The sequence below is a fragment of the Nerophis ophidion genome, linkage group LG17 (assembly GCF_033978795.1).
Source record: "Nerophis ophidion isolate RoL-2023_Sa linkage group LG17, RoL_Noph_v1.0, whole genome shotgun sequence".
NCBI lineage: Eukaryota > Metazoa > Chordata > Actinopteri > Syngnathiformes > Syngnathidae > Nerophis > Nerophis ophidion.
Genome location: NC_084627.1, coordinates 39,661,254 through 39,679,940, shown reverse-complemented (window position 1 = coordinate 39,679,940; position 18,687 = coordinate 39,661,254). Strand labels below are relative to the sequence as shown.

Here is an 18,687-nt window from a genome sequence, read left to right as displayed (position 1 = left end):
TTGAGAGTTTTGCCTTCCGGCTCAGCTCCTTCTTCACCACAACGGATCGGTACAACGTCCGCATTACTGAAGACGCCGCACCGATCCGCCTGTCGATCTCACTCTTCCCCCACTCGTGAACAACACTCCTAGGTACTTGAACTACTCCACTTGGGGCATGGTCTCCTCCCCAACCCGGGGATGGCATTCCACCCTTTTCCGGGCGAGAACCATGGACTCGGACTTGGAGGTGCTGATTCTCATTCCGGTCGCTTCACACTCGGCTGCGAACCGATCCAGTGAGAGCTGAAGATCCCGGTCAGATGAAGCCATCGGGACCACATCATCTGCAAAAAGCAAAGACCTAATCCTGCGGTCACCAAACCGGAACCCCTCAACGCCTTGACTGCGCCTAGAAATTCTGTTCATAAAAGTTATAAACAGAATCGGTGACAAAGGACTTACTTTGACTTTGACTTGCCGGAAGTAAGTCAAATAGACAAATGCAACTTAAATTGTAACACTGTATTTTACAAAATACCAAAAAAGGACCTTTTTCTTAATATCTCATTGACAAAATGATTCAACCCCCTAGTTACATGCATCTTTAGTACTTAGTAGAACACCCTTTGGCAGTAATGACATCCTTCAAACGTGATAGATACATAACCGGACACAAGCTTCTTGCAATGATCTACAGGTATTTTAGCCCATTCCTCTTGGGCAAAGGCCTCCAGTTCATTCATATTCTTGGGCTTGCCTGCTGAAACTGCCTTCTTTAAGTCCCACCACAGGTTTTCTATAGGATTTAGGTCTGGCGACTGTGAAGGCCACTCCAAAGTCTTCCAGCCCTTCTTCTGCAACCACTCTAATGTTGATTTGGAGGTGTGCTAGGGATCGTTGTCCTGTTGGAAGGTCCAACATCTCCCAAGCCTCAGCTTCGTCACTGACTTTGTGACATTTGCAACTAATATATCCTGGTAGGAAATAGAATTCATAATGCCTTGAACGCGCTGGAGATTCCCAGTACCTGAGGCAGAGAAACAGCCCCAGAGCATGATTGACCCCCCACCATTCTTAACAGTAGGCAAGGTGTTCTTCTCTATGTAAGCTTCATTTTTTCTCCTCCAGACATAACGTTGATTCATAGGCCCAAAGAGTTCCATTTTTGTCTCATCACTCCATAGAACAGTTTCCCTAAACCTTTGGGGTTTGTCCAGATGATTTTTGGCATACTGGAGTCTATTTTTCTCGTGCCTGGTAGTCAGAAGTGGGGTGGGCCTGGGAGTTCTGGCATTAGGCCTTCATCTCGTAGTGCGCGCCTTATTGTCTGGGACGAAACCTGCGTTCCCCCCTTTGCAATGTCCTGTTGTAGTTCCTCAGCTGTTACCCGGGGGTTTTTCACCACTGTACGCTTCACAGCATCCTCTTTCTACCACACCCAGGTAGTGTTTCCACTGTGCCTTTAGCTTTAAACTTGCGAATTATGCTCCCAACTGTGTCTTTTGGAATGTGTAATGTCTTTGCTATTTTCTTATATCCATATTCTTTCTTATGAAGAGAAATTACCTCCTCTCGTGACTTCTTTGACCACTCCCTGGACCTCACCATGTTGCAAATACACCATTGACTATCTACAAGAAGCTGAGCGTCACAGTCTTTTCAATCAGTTTAATTGTTGCTCGTTATGGTTCTAATCACATCTACAGGTGTTTTCAACACCTGATTGAAAAGACCTTATTCAAAATTTCTTCTTAAGAGTTATGATATTCAAAGGGTTGAATAATTTTGTCAATGAGATATTCAGAAATATGTCATTTTTTGGTATTTTGTAAAATACAGTGTTACAATTTAAGTTGCATTTGTCTATTTGACACATCTTTATTTGATATGACTATAAACAAAATACGGAATAAATGTCCAACTTGCTAAAACACCAAAATTTTGTGGGAGTTGAATAATTTTGATCACAACTGTATATGAGTGCGTATTTTCTATTGCTTCATTGAAAATAAAACAGTAAAAGTCCATTTGGATGTCATCTGTTTTAATGTGAGAACAGTTGGAAAAGTCGGCAAAAGTCCCCAAAATTTTCAAAATACCTACCCAGGTTCGAGTCCCACAAGTCCCGCCGCCGCCGGCCAGGATGCTCTAAAATGTCCAAAACGCGCCCAGCAAAGTCCCACGGGAAGGCGGGGAAAAAAGTGAAAAAAGTCGGTAAAATGTTCAAAAATTACACCTGGGTTCGAGTGGGACTCAAACCTAAAAAGTTGAAGTTAAAGTACCAATGATTGTCATATTCACACTAGGTGTGGGGAAATTATTCTCTGGATTTGACCCATCACCCTTGTTCACCCCCTGGGAGGTGAGGGGAGCAGTATGCAGCAGCGGTGCCGCGCCCGAGAATAATTTTTTGGTGATTTAACCCCCAATTCCAACCCTTGATGCTGAGTGCTTAGCAGGGAGATAACGGGTCCCATTTTCATAGTCTTTGGTATGACTTGGCCGGGGTTTGAACGCACGACCTACCGATCTCAGGGCAGACAGTCTAACCACTAGGCCACTGAGTAGGTCACCTGGGTAGGTATTTTGAACATTTTACCGACTTTTGCCAACTTTTCCAACTATTATCCCCCCACCCCGTGGGGCTTGGCTGGGTGTGTAATGGATATTTTGGGACTTGCGCGGCCGGCGGCGGGACTTGTGGGACTCGAACCTGGGTAGGTATTTAGAACATTTTTGGGGACTTTTGCCGACTTTTGTCACTTTTCTCCCCCACTTCCCGCGGGACTTTGCTGGGTGCGTTTTGGACATTTTTTACATCCCGGGACTTGTGCGGGCGGCGGCGGGACTCATGGGACTGAAACCCAGGGAGGTATTTTGGACAAAATTGGGACTTTTGACCATTTTGGTCGCATTTTCTTCCCCGCCTTCCTGTGCACCATTGCTGGGTGTGTTTTGGACATTTGGACAAAAATACTTTCAAGCATGTTTTACTCAATATAGGTCATAACATCTCAGCAACAAGCTGTAATACCTTACTGAGGTAATTTAGGACCAAAACCCTTAAAAGAAGTAAAACACTCTAACATAAAATCTGCTTAGTGAGAAAAATTATCTTATCAGACAGAAAATAAGCAAATATTACACCCACTCCATGTGGGACTCGAACCTGGGTAGGTGTTTTGAAAATTTTAACGACTTTTGCCAACTTTTCCAACTTTTATCCCCCCACCCCGTGGGACTTGGCTGGGTGTGTAATGAATATTTTGGAACTCGCGTGGCCGGAGGCGGGACTTGTGGGACTTGAACCTAAGTAGGGATTTGGAAAATTTTTAGGGACTTTTGATGACTTTTGTCACTTTTCTCCCCCATTCCTGTGGGACTTTGCTGGGTGAGTTTTGGACATTTTTTACATCCCGGGACTTGTCCGGCCGGCGGCGGGACTCGTGGTACTGAAACCAGGGGAGGTATTTTGGACCAAAATTAGGACTTTTGACCATTTTGGCCGCCTTTTCCCCTCTTCTTCCTGTGCACCATTGCTGGGTGTGTTCTGGACATTTGGACAAAAATACTTTCTAGCATGTTTTACTCAATATAGGTCATAACATCTCAGCAATAAGCTGTAATATCTTACTGAGATCATTTAGGACCAAAACCCGTAAAAGAAGTAAAACACTCTAACATACAATCTGCTTAGTGAGAAAAAGTATCTTATCAGACAGAAAATAAGCAAATATCACCCTTATTTGAGATAGTTAATCTTACTTAGATCTCAGTTTCAGTTTTTGCAGTTTTTCGAGTATCAAGTTTAAGTAAAATTATATCAAGATATACTTAATTTTACATGAATCAGTACTTGGTAGCATTGCCAAAATTGGTTCCCATGTCAGGTAAAAATGAGTTTTTTTCTTGTCCTTGTGTGGGATCTAAGCCGAGGATGTCGTTGTGGCTTGAGCAGCCCTTTGAGACATTTGTGATTAAGGCCTATATAAGTAAACTTTGATTGATTGAACATTAAAACAATGAGATGTTCTTATTAAACAAATTGGTACTATTGGGACTAAAACAAATTACCTGATTCCGGGGAATAAAGTACTGTTGTTTAAAATGTGAATGGTACTCATTTCTATTAATAGTCCGATTAAAGTCAACAAGAGCCTTAGAGTCTGCGCTTCTCAGACTGCTACAATAAGTCCAGGCAAAAAATCACAGCTAACATGGCGCTTAGAGGCTATCCTAAGTAGTTTTGTATTCAATTCAAGAAATAACTGGTCATAAAGGACAGGGGTGGTGGTGTATAAATAGAAGAAAATTAAATACAAATGTAAATATTTTGACAACTGCTGTGGTTCCACTGTGGTAGAATAAAAAAGAGCTTTTTTTTAAATGTATCCATGAATTAGAGGAGATGAAGCTGTAAGGAAAGACTTGCAGCATTGAGTGTGATATTTACTGTACTGTGTTGTGCGGGTTCATGTTGTCCGTGCGTGCTCACACACATCTGCACGAAACCATGACAACAACTGCGTTGCTGTGTTGTGTGTCCGTGCCTCACAAAGCATCTGAACGTTGTTATTGCGAGCATTCGTGCGTAAAGGTAAAATGTATGATTGCACCTTCACTATGTCGTTGATCAGCGAGTAGCGGAACATCCAGTCCAGATTGATGCTCTCGTTCTCCAGAATATCCTGTAAGCACATCATCAAAACTAATGAATGACAGACGGAGAGAAAAAATGAACTTTCTATTCGGCCGTCTTCTCATTAAAGTTGACTTTGGGACGTAGATGAGAAAAAAAACCCTACAGACCAGATGGCTTACGTTCGTTCTTATTAAGGCAGCATATGCTAACATGCTTATATTATTTACAAAGTGATGAAAAACCACCCATGAGGTTCAAATCTTTTGTAAGTACGTCCTTTATATTAAGCGATCAGAGCAGGAATGCCAATATCAAATTGTCATAAATGTTTACAACAATAACATGCAGTCCTTCCATAGTGCATTTAAAGCTCTATACCAGGGGTCACCAACCTTTTTGAAACGAAGAGCTACTTCTTGGGTACTGAATAATGCGAAGGGCTACCAGTTTGATACACACTAGAGATGCGCGGATAGGCAATTATATCATCCGCATCCGCAGCAACAAAGTCGTCATCCACCCGCCGTCCACCCGAACCAACATTTTATCATTACCGTACCCGCCCGCTTACCGCCCACTGAAATACATCAGAGGTTGTCCGCCTTTACCACTCACAGAGCTATTTAAACCTGTTTCACAGAGTAATGAAGACAATTGGAACCGCTAACGTTACCGTGACTATCCAATAGCGTTCTTCCTGATGACAGGAATATGGGCGTGCTGTGAAGCCATTGCCTTAGACACCTTCAACAACATGTACGAACCGATTGTTGGTCCGGCAACATGTTGTGTGCAGCTTCCGCAATTACACGTTCAAGATTGAAAGGCATACTGGGTGATACAGAGTACACTGATGGTTGTGATATAAACAACTATAACACTTACTAATATGCGCCACGCTGTGAAGCCACACAATACAAGATTGACAAACACATTTCGGGAGAACATCCTCACGGTAACACAACATAAACGCAACACAACAAATACCCATAATCTTTTTTATCCATGACAGTTCCTGAATATATTTTACACCCCCGCACCCCCAACCCTGCCCACCTTACTGACGCACGCGGGGGGGGGGGGGGGGGGGGGGGGTGGGAGGGGTAAAAAATAGTCAGGAAATGTCATGAATACAAAGGATTATGGATATTTGTTGTGTTGCGTTTATGTTGTGTCACTGTGAGGATGTTCTCCCGAAATGTGTTTGTCGTTCTTAATTGGTGTGGCTTCACAGCGTGGCGCATATTACTAAGAGTGTTAAAATTGTTTATATAACAACCATTAGTGTACTCTGTGTCACCCAGTATGCCTCGCAGTCGTGTGTCTTTTTTTTTTGCTGCGGAAGCCACACACAACATGATGATGGACTGACAAGCAGATCGTACATGTTGTAGTAGGCGATAAAGCCAATGGTTTCATAGCACGCCCTAATACTTATTATCTGGGTGACTACCGGCAGGAGAATAATAGCGTCTCTTATTTTTTTTCTTCGCTTTATGACACGGGTCTTAAATGGCACTTTGAATGGCAAAAGTTACCGTTCACAGAACCAAATATTTCCGGATGGTTCAACCGCCACCCGCCCGGATCTATTTAAAATCTATTTTTTCGTCATGTCAACCGCCCGACCCGCGGTTTATCCGCGGATGAGACCGCAAACCGCGCAACTCTAATACACACGTAAATAAATTGCCAGAAATAGCCAATTTGCTCAATTTACCTTTAACTCTATGTTATTATTGATAAAGATATTTATCTTTTTGGAAACACTGATCATCTTAATGATTTCTCACATTAATATATATATTTTTGATGACATGTTTTAAATAGGTTAAAATCCAATCTGCACTTTGTTAGAATATATAACAAATTGGACCAAGCTATATTTCTAACAAAGACAAATCATTATTTCTTCTAGATTTTCCAGAACAAAAATTTTAAAAGGAATTCAAAAGACTTTGAAATAAGATTTAAATTTGATTCTACAGATTTTCTAGATTTGCCAAAATATTTTTTTTGAATTTTAATCACAAGTTTGAAGAAATATTTCACAAATATTCTTCGTCGAAAAAACAGCAGCTAAAATGAAGAATTAAATTATAATGTACTCATTATTCTTTACAATAAAAAACATTTATTTACTTTTTACAATTAAATTTACTTTAATTGTCAGGAAAGAAGAGGAATTAATTTAAAAGGTAAAAACCTTAAAAATCCTAAAATCATTTTTAAGGTTGTATTTTTTCTCTAAAATTGTCTTTCTGAAAGTTATAAGAAGCAAAGTAAAAAAATAAATGAATTTATTTAAACAAGTGAAGACTAAGTCTTTAAAATATTTTCTTGGATTTTCAAATTCTATTTGAGTTTTGTCTCTCTTAAAATTAAAAATGTTGAGCAAAGCGAGACCAGCTTGCTAGTAAATAAAAAAAAATAAAAAAAATAAAGGCAGCTCACTGGTAAGTGCTGCTATATGAGCTATTTTTAGAACAGGCCAGCGGGCGACTCATCTGGTCCTTACGGGCGACCTGGTGCCCGCAGGCACCGTGTTGGTGACCCCTGCTTTATACCATAGAAAGTTAGGGGAAAAAAAGGATAAATTGGCCTCCTGCATCATGTTCTTGTATTTTTTAGACCAGGCAAAAGTGGCTAGCTTGAATACCTACGTGAAGAAAATGAGCACTAATAAGTCTCAATTCAGGAAAAAAAAAGTTTTGAAAAACTCATTTATGTGGACATGTTAAGCCAGACGTTATTTTGCGGCCCGTACTTTGTTATGACAATTTTTAAAGTTCGTGCGGCCCGTGAGTTTAATATAAACGCCGCTTGACAGCGTCATACTTGCCAACCTTACCCAATTTTTCCGGGAGTCCCCCTGAATTTCAGGGCACCCATTTTCTCAAAATCCCTACCGATTTTTACCCAATCAACAGTATTCAGGGGGTGCCATTATGACGCTGTTTTTTGCACCCTCTACATCCTGTATAGACAGCGTGCAAGCCCAATTATATGTTGCAAATGGTTGTGCAGTACGCACGTGTGATATTGCAAGACATATTTGATCAACAGCTACACATGTCACACTGAGGGTGGCCGTAAAAAATCTTTTAACACTGTTACAAATATGCGCCAGACTGTGAATGCACACCAAACAAGAATGACAAACACATTTCAGGAGAACATTCGCACCGTAATACAACATAAACGCAACAGAACAAATACCCAGAATCCCATGCAGCCCTAACTCTTCCGGGCTAGAATATACACACCTCCGCTACCACCAACCCCCCACACCCCCACACCCCCACCCTCCCTACTTGCGTCGGTTGAGGTGGTGTATTTAGCCCGGGAGAGTTAGGGCTGCAATCTGTTCTGGGTATTTGTTCTATTGTGATTAAGTTGTGTTAGGGTGCGGATGTTCTCCCAAAATGTGTTTGTCATTCTTGTTTGGTGTGGGTTCAAAGTGTGGCGCATATTTGTAAAAGTGTTAAAGTTGTTTATACAGCCACCCTCAGTGTGACCTGTATGGCTGTTGACTAAGTACGTCTTGCAGCCGCCAACGTTGATCTGCACAAGTCTCACACAACAAGATACAAAGCCGATGTTTGATTCAAAAACGTGCGCAATGATAAGTAGTAGAACAGTAGTCCTCTTATTGAGAGTATGCGAACCCCTGGGTGTACTTGAAGATATGCCAAGGGAGAGGTAAGATTTATTAAAAATATTGTAATAAATAGCATGCGATTCATAAATACTGTATAAATATTTTTATTGGATAATACTTCAATAAAATATGAATGTAAGTTCCCAAACTGTGAAAAGAAATGCAACAATTCAGTGTTGACAGCTAGATTTTTTGTGGACATGTTCCATAAATATTAATGTTAAAGATATTGTTTTTTGTGAAGAAATGTGTAGAATTCAATTGATGAATCCAGATGGATCTCTATTACAATCCCTTTAAGTTGATGATTACTTCTATGTGTAGAAATCTTTATTTATAATTGAATTACTTGTTGATTCTTCAACAAGTTTTTTAGTTATTTTTATATCTTTTTTTCCAAATAGTACAAGAAAGACCACTACAAATGAGCAATATTTTGCACTGTTATACAATTTAATACATCAGAAACTGATGACATAGTGCTGTATTTTACTTCTTTATCTCCTTTTTTTTCAACCAAAATTGCTTTGCTCTGATTAGGGGGTACTTGAATTAAGACAGAGGGTACATCACTGAAAAAAGGTTGAGAACCACTTTTCTCCCGTCCAAAGGCAAAACCCAGCAACTCAATGTTGGTCAAAACTGAGCTGATAATAATTTTGGAGTTCCTAGGCGATATGCTTTACATTAGTGTATGCGATATTGTAATTTGTTCCGTAAGTAAGCATGGCAGGACCTAGCAACTACCACATGACCGCGTAGATACAACAGAAAAACCTAGTATCTCAAGGGACCAATCGGAGCTTCTTTGTCAGTCGCCTTATTGTCTTTAATGAGACATTTGCACCAATGGGGGCCAACGGTCAACCTGATTATGTGATATTATGGCACGAGGGGATATTTGGAAGATTGGCCCAGGACGTTGCAAGCACCTTCATTAAATGTATTGTTCTTGATTCTTCCCCTTGCATACTCTTTTGGGCAGATAACTGTGGAGGTCAAAATAAAAACTGGACGCTGTACACGGCTCTTGCCCAATGTGCAAACGCAGAATGGGGCCCACCCGAGATTGTGATAAAATATCTGGAGAAAGGGCACACGTTCATGAGAGCAGATTCAATCCATGGCTCAATCGGCAACAAAATGAAAGCTCAAGAAAACATCTATACGTTTGATGACTTTGTAGATCTTTGTAAGACAGCATCAAGATAGATTGGTTTTCCTTTGTTTTCTCAAAGTCAGCTAGAAGTGAGTTGCTAGGTTTTGCCTTTGGGCGGGAGTGTCGTAGAGGACGTTAAAGGCAGTGCAGTCACGGCAGCCCTTACTAATGTCGGCTGGGTGAAAATTGGGACAAATTGGGGAGAATGGTTGCACCGGTAGATTGTCGGGAGGTGCACTGAAATTCAGGAATCTCTCGGAAAAATTGTGAGGGTTGGCAAGTATGTTGCTAGCGCGGGAAAGCCATTCATAGAAGGTGAATTCATTAAAAAGTGCATGTTCGATTTGTTTAAGAAATATTTTCTTGTGGCCCAGCCTCACCCAGTTTCTGCCTCCAGTGGCCCCCAGGTTAAATGAGTTTGAGACCTCTGTGTTAAACATATGACATGAATCAATCTCACAATTAAGTTGTGCTTCTTCCTACTTCTTGTCGGATTGAATTATTTTAGTACCGATAACATCTGGATGGGGCGGTTGGTAGAGTGGCCGTGCCAGCAACTTGAGGGTTGCAGGTTCGATTCCCGCTTCTGCCAACCTAGTCACTGCCGTTGTGTCCTTGGGCAAGACACTTTACCCACCTGCTCCCAGTGCCACCCACACTGGTTTGAATGTAACTTAGATATTGGGTTTCACTATGTAAAGCGCTTTGAGTCACTAGAGAAAAAGCGCTATATAAATATAATTCACTTCACATGTGGAAACATGTGATGTATGACCATGACCATGCATACTTAATGAGGGATGTCCCATCTACATTTCTTGGCCTCAGAACCGATCCAATTTCAAGTCCCAATTTGATATTTTGACAATAGATGAAAATGCTGTATCGCAAGTAATTAAAGTAAACACAATTACACATTTTCATAAATTGTATCTTATTATATGTAGAATTATCTAGTATTGTTTTAATCAGATGATGTAATAAATGTGTGGTATTGAACACATTTAAACTTTTTTTTTTTTTTTTTTAAATAAAGACGGCAGCCTACAATAACTAAAACAAAAGCAATAATTACTATTGGCTCCTATTTAAATCATTTGAGTTTTGTCCAAACACCTTTTGTATCTAAAAACGTATTTCTCTGGGTTTTAAACAATAACAAAAAACATCAACATTTCAATTTGTAATATAAAAAGAAGCTAAATATCAATGTAATTATTTCAGTACCGATAACATCTGGATCGATCATCCTTACTTTACATTGATGCTTCCTGTGTTGTCCTGATCCATGTGTGTGAATAGCATGTTCAGCCACTCCTTTTCATGTATTCATCCAGTGTAGGCTTGTACAGTATACAAGTATAGTACCGCGATACTAATGAATCATATCCAGTACTATACCACCTCTAAAAAGTACTGGTCTCCCCCCAGTGTCGTCATCATGTCGGGACGTTGCTGGTTTTACGAGCAGAGGAGCATGTTCGGCAGCACACAATCACAGAGTACTTACAAACAGACACAGTGTGTAGTACAGCTGCGCGGTTTGCAGTCTCATCCGCGGAGTCCGCGGATAAACCGCGGGTTGGGCGGTTGACATGACGAAAAAATAGATTTTAATTAGATTCGGGCAGGTGGCGGTTGAACCATCCGGAAATATTTGATATACATGGTCCTGGGATCGGTATCCTTTGCCATTCAAAGAGCCATTTAAGACCAATGTCATAAAGCCAAGAAGACAATAGGAGACGCTATTATTCTCTTGAATGACTGCCGGCAGTCACCCAGATAAAAAGTATTAGGGCGTGCTATGAAGTCATTGGCTTTGTCGCCTTCTACAACATGTATGATCTGCTTGTCAGTCCAGCATCATGTTGTGTGTGGCTTCCGCGGCAACATGCACACGACTGCAAGGCATACTGGGTGACACAGAGTACACTAATGGTTGTGATATAAACAATTTTAACACTCTTAGTAATATGCGCCACGCTGTAAAGCCACACCAATTAAGAACGACAAACACATTTCGGGAGAACATCCTCACAGTAACACAACATAAACGCAACAGAACAAATACCCATAATCCTTTGTATTCATGACACTACCTGACTATTTTATACACCCCGCTAGCAGCAAACCCTGACACTCCCCACCCCCCCGTGCGTCCGTAAGGTGGGCGGGGTTGGCGGGGCGGGGGTGTAAAATATATTCAGGATGTCTCACGGATACAAAGGATTATGGGTATTTGTTGTGTTGCGTTTATGTTGTGTTACTGTGAGGATGTTCTCCCGAAATGTGTTTGTCACTCTTGTATTGTGTGGCTTCACAGCGTGGCGCATATTATTAAGTGTAAAAGTTGTTTATATCACAACCACCAGTGTACTCTGTGTCACCCAGTATGCCTTTCAATCTTGTACGTGTGATTGATGAAGTTGCACACAACATGTTGCCAGACCAACAATCGGTTTGTACATGTTTTTGAAGGTGTCTAAGGCAATGGCTTCACAGCACGACCATATCCTTGTCATCAGGGTGAATGCTAATGGATAGTCGCGAGAACGTTAGCGGCTCCAATTGTCTTCATTACTCTGTGAAACAGGTTTAAATATCTCTGTGAGTGGTAAAGGCGGTCGACCTCTGATATATTTCAGCGGGCGGTTGGCGGACGGGTACGTTCCTCATAAAATGTTGGTTCGGGTGGACGGCGGGTGGATGACGACTTTGGTGATGCGGATGCGGATGATTTAATTGCCTATCCGCGCATCTCTAGTGTGTAGACAGACATAAAAGGGAGAATGGACGTATTCTGGCCTAAAAACTAAAGATAAAGGTGAAGCTATAACACTGAAACACCCTCAAGAGGAGGTGCTTTAAAGGCCTACTGAAACCCACTACTACCGACCACACAGTCTGATAGTTTATATATCAATGATGAAATATTAACATTGCAACACATGCCAATACGGCCAGTTTAGTTTACTAAATTACAGTTTTACATTGCTCGCGGAGTTTCCTGTTGAAAACGTTGCAGAATGATGACGCGTGTTTGTGACGTTATTGGTCGGAGGGGACATTTTAGCCCAGCATCACTTACGGCTAAAAGTCGTCTCTTTTCATCGCATAATTACACAGGAATTTGGACATCTGTGTTGCTGAATCTTTTGCAATCTGTGCAATTAATAATGGAGACGTCAAAGAAGAATGCTGTTGGTGGAAAGTGGTGGATTGCAGCTGCCTTTAGCACCGAAACACAGCCAGTGTTTCTTTGTTTTTTGTGAAGCTTTAACACAGAGCGGTCAAGCGAACATGTTTTGCTACGTCAACCAGCAAGTTTTTGGATGGGAAAATTGTGATATTAAGTTGGCTCTTACCGGAAACTTGAGTGGATTATGCCAGTGGTCCCCAACCACCGGGCCACGGCCTGGTACTGGCCCATGACCCGATTGGTACCGGGCCGCAGAAGAATTTTTTATTCATTTAAAAAAAAAAATATATATATATATATATATATATTTTTTTTAATTTTTATTAAATCAACATAAAAAACAAAATTATACACTTACAATTAGTGCACCAACCACAAAAACCTCCCTTTTTCAAGACAAAGGAAAAAAAAAAAAAAAGGATCCCCCCCTCCCCGGGCCGCGGGACAAATTTTTAAGCGTTTACCGGTCCGCGGATACAAAAAGGTTGGGGACCACTGGATTATGCGCCCTCCTCCTGTAGCTGTCAAAAAGGCAGCTGTGATCTTGGCTCCTCCATTGGCTTCTCTGAGAGACACTGGCGTTCACCGTAGCCATCCGACTTTCAGGTATGACTTTAAAATCTAACTAAAACACTATTAAAACATTAAGCAGATAAGGGGTTTTCCAGAATTATCCTAGTAAATGTGTCTAATAACATCTGAATCGCTCACACTTCCGTCGCCATTTTTTTTTTTTTTTTGTGCTTCACTCTAACTTTCCTCATCCACAAATCTTTCATCCTCGCTCAAATTAATGGGGAACTCGTCGCTTTCTCGGTCCGAATTGCACTTGCTGCTGGTGGCCATGATTGTAAACAATGTTCAGATGTGAGGAGCTCCACAACCGGTGACGTCACGCGCACATCGTCTGCTACTTCCGGTAAAGGCAAGGCTTTTTTATTAGCGATCAAAAGTTGCGAACTTTATCGTTGATGTTCTCTACTAAGTCCTTTTAGCAAAAATATGGCAATATCGCAAAATTATCAAGTATGACACATAGAATGGACCTGCTATCCCCGTTTAAATAAGAAAATCTCATTTCAGTAGGCCTTTAAAAAGGTCAATAATTCATAACAACATTTTTTTTAGAAATGACACTTAAAAACAAATCACACTAAAAATTATTGGGTATCCAAAAGGGTATGACTCATTAATGTGTTAAAAAATAAATTATACATTTTTTTAATGTTTACTTTTGATACAATAATCTCGAGATCAACTTCAGATCTATCCATCAATTATAAATTGTATTGTTGTTTAGGTTTCGTGTTTGTTCGTTTCAGGCCTTTTTTAAAAAAAAAAAAAAAAAGCTTACTTTTTTATACAGCAAACACAAAATATGAAACATTTCCCCCAAATAATATCTCAAAGTGGAATATTTAATGTGACGTTTCTGGAGCCTTGAATAGGTCAATAATTCATAATGACATTGATTTTGATTCATTATTATTTTTTAAAGAAAGAAACAGCCTGCATGGCAGCTTTGTGTTATTAGTCAACATTGCAACATTTTCTTGTTACATTTCACCTGTTGGCTCTTTTATAACATTTTTTATGTTTTGTTTGTTTTTTTAATAGTATTTTTACAATGTGCCGTGGGGCCGTTAAAAAATGACCTGTGGGCCGCACTTTGGACATCCCTGAAGTAGAAGGAATGCGTACTACAATAAGGACAAAATAGTTACCTGGAGGCTGCCTCTGGGACAATACTCGGTTATGATGCATATGTTGGGAGGGTCAATGCAGGCCCCGATGAAGCGGGTGAGATGGTTGAACTGGACATCTCTCATCTGAAAATAACGCACAAACACAGAGTCACTTTCCAAACATCACGTCTCTCCAAGCCTGTGGAAAAAAAAAAAAAAAAAAAAAAGAGGACACACTGGCAGCTCATTTGGATTCAGAGTTGCGGGATTACTTCTGCCAGCATTTCATCAAAACGGGTGTACTTGCCGTCGGCTAGTTGGCGAGGCGTCTTTTTCTACGTGTTCCTTCTCACTTGCACCCCCCCAACCGCCCCTCGAAACATGTGCAAGTGCATAAATTGGCCTTGGAGGTTATGAATGAGGCAGTGTGTGGATGAAAAAAATAAAAAAAACAAAGTGTTGAGAAGGTTGAACGAGGTGCAGCGGCACAGCCAAGAACTCTGCATGGAAGACACTCCACGGTCCAAAGAAAACACTTAGAAAGCATAAATCACTAAACTGCTTAAAAAGCAATTTCGCTGAATTAGATGATTGATTTTGGGATTAATAAGGAGCCATGGATGTCCTCCTGGTGCCTTCAGTCTGACACCTCGGAAAAAATAGCGTATATCTCAGAAGCCAACATCTAAAAAAAAAAAAAAATTCATAATTTCAGCAGCGTTCGTTTCTCCTCAGAAAGTCAAAATGTCCAGAAAACCAGTGAGTTGCTCCATTTTCACAGCCCGGTAGATGTTAGCCTGCCCTTTGGCCTACATAATTTCCCCTGCGGAACACTGGCTGGTGTAGAAGGATGGGGGCTGTGTGGGGGTCTCCGGGAGACAAGTGGTTAAGTTTCCACCATCTATTTGGCTTTTTCATGAGCTGAGGCTTGACGGGCCATCAAGCCTTTGGGAGGTCTGAGGAGCTGCCAGTTAAGACAGCAGCCACTCTCCAGTGAGAGGTCATGGAAGCTTCCAGGAAGTTCTGACTGATCTTCTCTACCCGGCTGTGACGCACATGGCCAGCCCAGAAACACAGAGCGAGGCAAACTATTTAAAAAAGGGGGCAGATAATAATTTAGCAAATAGGGCATGTTTAGCACTCGAGCTTGCCGATGGTCAGAAAGATTTTTAAATATATATTTTTTTATTTTATGAATTTTTAACTTTTTTAAATTAATTAATTTATTTTTTATTTCTTTATTTTTTGGTTAGAAAGATGTAGTGTTGTTTAAAATATTTTTTTTTTATTTTGTAAATTTTTGAATTTTTGTTATTCATTTATTTATTTTTTATTTATTTATTTATTTATTTATTTTTAAAAAAGTTGTAGTGTTGTTTAAATAATTTTTTCTATTTTATCATTTTAATTTTTTTTTAATTAATTCATTTATTTTTTATTTATTTATTTTTTGGTTAGAAAGATGTAGTGTTGTTCCGATACCTGTCAGGTTCAAACACTGATGACATCTATTAAACAAGACAAGAAGCAAAGAATTAAACAGAGACAGAATTCAATTTGGCTCAATTGAGGAGAAACGTGTCCACCTGTGACCTCTTACAGTGTCACCCGTGCTCTGGCGAAAGATTGTATCTCCTCCTTTATTTGGACTTTCTCTGACCACATGTCCACAGCTGTTTAAGGGATGGGGTCGTAAACAGTTCACAGAAAAAGGTCGTAAAGGAGTTCAAAGAGAGGTTCGTAAAACAGTTCAAAAAGAGGTCGCCTGGAGGGGAGTCTGGTCCTGCTTCCTCTTCGCTTTTGTAGTTCTTGGGTCAGACAATATCTTTTTGTTTGATTACAATACATGTTGCTTCCTCCCCTACACAGTGGAGTTTTACAAGCCTTACTTTTGGTATGTTAAGGACAGCTTTTGGTGTTCTCGCTGGGGAACTCATTTCAACACAAAGTTTTTGTGACAATTTAGAAACAATTATTCTAACAGTACCTGTCCCAAAATGTATTTCGGTATTTTTCTAAATAAGGGGGACCACAAAAAAAATGGCATTATTAGCTTTGTTTGAACTAAAAACCTTATGGTACTTTAAACATATGTTTCTTATTGCTATTGAAGAACAATATTGTCCTTAAATAAAATAGTGAACATACAAGACAACTTGTCTTATAGTAGTAAGTAAACAAAGGCTCCTAATTTCTCTGCTGACGTATGCAGTAACATATTGTGTCATTTATCTACCTATTTTGTCAAAATTATAAAGGACGAGCTGTTAAAATGTAATAACAAAACATCATTTTTTTCTATGTTTTACAACATTTTACGTTTTTTTTTTGGTGGTGTTTTTGCGGAAACTCTGGCAGCTTTGTTTTCAAATTTTTACTATTAAATTGTTTTTTACAGCAATATATTCTTAATGGAAAAACAGTACAAGTTTCTTTTTTTATTCTGGCAACTTAGCTGATAGTTTTTCTACCGTAAAAACAAATGTATCGTTTTACCATTTACAGTAATACACCGTTAAAAACAGGATTTTTACAGTCAAGATATAGCAGCTCAGTCAACAGAATTTTCACGCAAAAAAAGTTGATACTACTATGATTACATGGATAGTTTTTATGGTCACAAAATCTTTTTTCATTATTTTTAAAATTCATATTATATTTATACACTCGGTAAATACATCCCTGGACACAACTTGGTATCGGATCAATACCTAAATTTGTGGTATCATCCAAAACTAATGGAAAGTATCAAACAACAGAAAACAAGTGATGACTACATTTTAACAGAAGTGTAGATAGAACTTGTTGAAACAGAAAATAAGCAGATATTAACAATAAATGAACAAGTAGATCAATAATCCATGTTTACAGCTTGTCCATTGTAATTTTGACTAAATAATAGAATGATAAATGACACAGTAGTGTCAGGCTTGTCCCTGACAGTTTGGCCATCTTTTAGTTTTTCCTCTGCGTTTGTCTTTGGTTCCTGTCAGCGCTCTTATTTTGTCTGTTTCCTGTTTGTCTCCCTGAGTGCTGTGTCTCCCCAGCTGTAGCTGATTGGCACCTGGCCACACCTGGTGCCAATCAGCCAGATACTATTTAAAGCTGCCTTCCCCTCCAGTCAATGCTGGGGTGTTGTTGCTGAACCCCAAGATGCAAAGAAGGCGGCAGGCATTGTGCGAGAACATATGATTTAATTTAACACTAAAAAAAGAACAAACAAAAGGGTACAAAAAAAAAGGCGCGCACAAGGCGGATATGAACAAAAACTAGCACAAAGGCTAACTGTGGACTAGAAAACAAAAACACTTACTGTGACATGAAGGAACTATGACATGAGCAGAGTGAACAGAAGTAGACACAGCTAAGTATTAATGACATTGACAGGTAGTGGTGACAATAATCCAGCACTGACTGGAAGGGAAGGCAGCTTTAAATGGTACCTGGCTGATTGACACCAGGTGTGGCCAGGTGCCAATCAGCCACAGCTGGAATACACAGCACTCAGGGAGACAAACAGGAAACAGACAAAATAAGAGTGCTGACAGGAAACAAAGACAAATGCAGAGGAAAAACTAAAACATGGCCAAACTGTCAAGGACAAGCCTGAATCTTTGTTTGCTTACTTATTACTAACAGACAAGTTGTTTACTACGTTCACTATTTTATTTAAGCACAACATTTTTCTTCGATTGCAATAAGAAACATATGTTTAATGTACCGTAACATTTTTTGTTAAAATAAAGCCAATAATGCAATTTTTTGTGGTCCCTTTATTTAGAAAAGTATCGTTATTGTTATGATCCGATGCACGGATCATTCCATATTCTTGTTTTGTTCCATTTTGTATCACACTCTGTTGTTTGACGTCCTTAGTTCCTGTTTGTTCTGTCACCATGGTAGCTTATTGTTTTCACCTGCCCCTTGCTTTGGACGCACACCTGTTTTTGCTAATCACCATCCTTATTTAAGCCAGCGCTTTCTGTTCATTCACTCTCGGATCCTAATTTGCTTTCACGCAACAAGTGACGACTGCTGTTTTATGTTTATATTCGCTAACTCTTGCGCTACGCCTTGTTTTTCTGCTAGCTCTCATGCTAGTTGTTTTTGCTTCCCCTTTTTGTGCCAAGTGTAAGTGTTTCTGTTTGTTTCCCTAGCTCCCATGCTAGCACTTTTTGTTTGCCTTTTCTGCCTAGCATCAGTGTTTTTGTTCTTAGCCGGTTTTCGAGTTAAATAAATCAATATTTCTTACCATACGCTGTGTTCTTGCCCGAAGGCATTCACGGAAGAACAAATCCGGCATTGTTATGCCCAGCAAACGTCACAGATATACATTTGTACAATATTGGTATCGAG

The 18,687-nt window shown here is 39.9% G+C and overlaps 1 protein-coding gene across 1 annotated transcript in view; it reads right to left on the bottom strand.

The window, feature by feature from the left end:
- Positions 1–18,687, bottom strand: part of npr2 (natriuretic peptide receptor 2) — a 201,132-nt gene that overhangs the window by 59,370 nt on the left and 123,075 nt on the right. Inside the window, exons 11-12 of the mRNA XM_061876922.1 lie at positions 14,371–14,475; positions 4,599–4,670 (exon numbers count right to left, since the gene is read on the bottom strand). Coding sequence (XP_061732906.1) covers positions 4,599–4,670; positions 14,371–14,475 — 177 coding nt within the window. The remainder of the gene's footprint in view (positions 1–4,598; positions 4,671–14,370; positions 14,476–18,687) is intronic.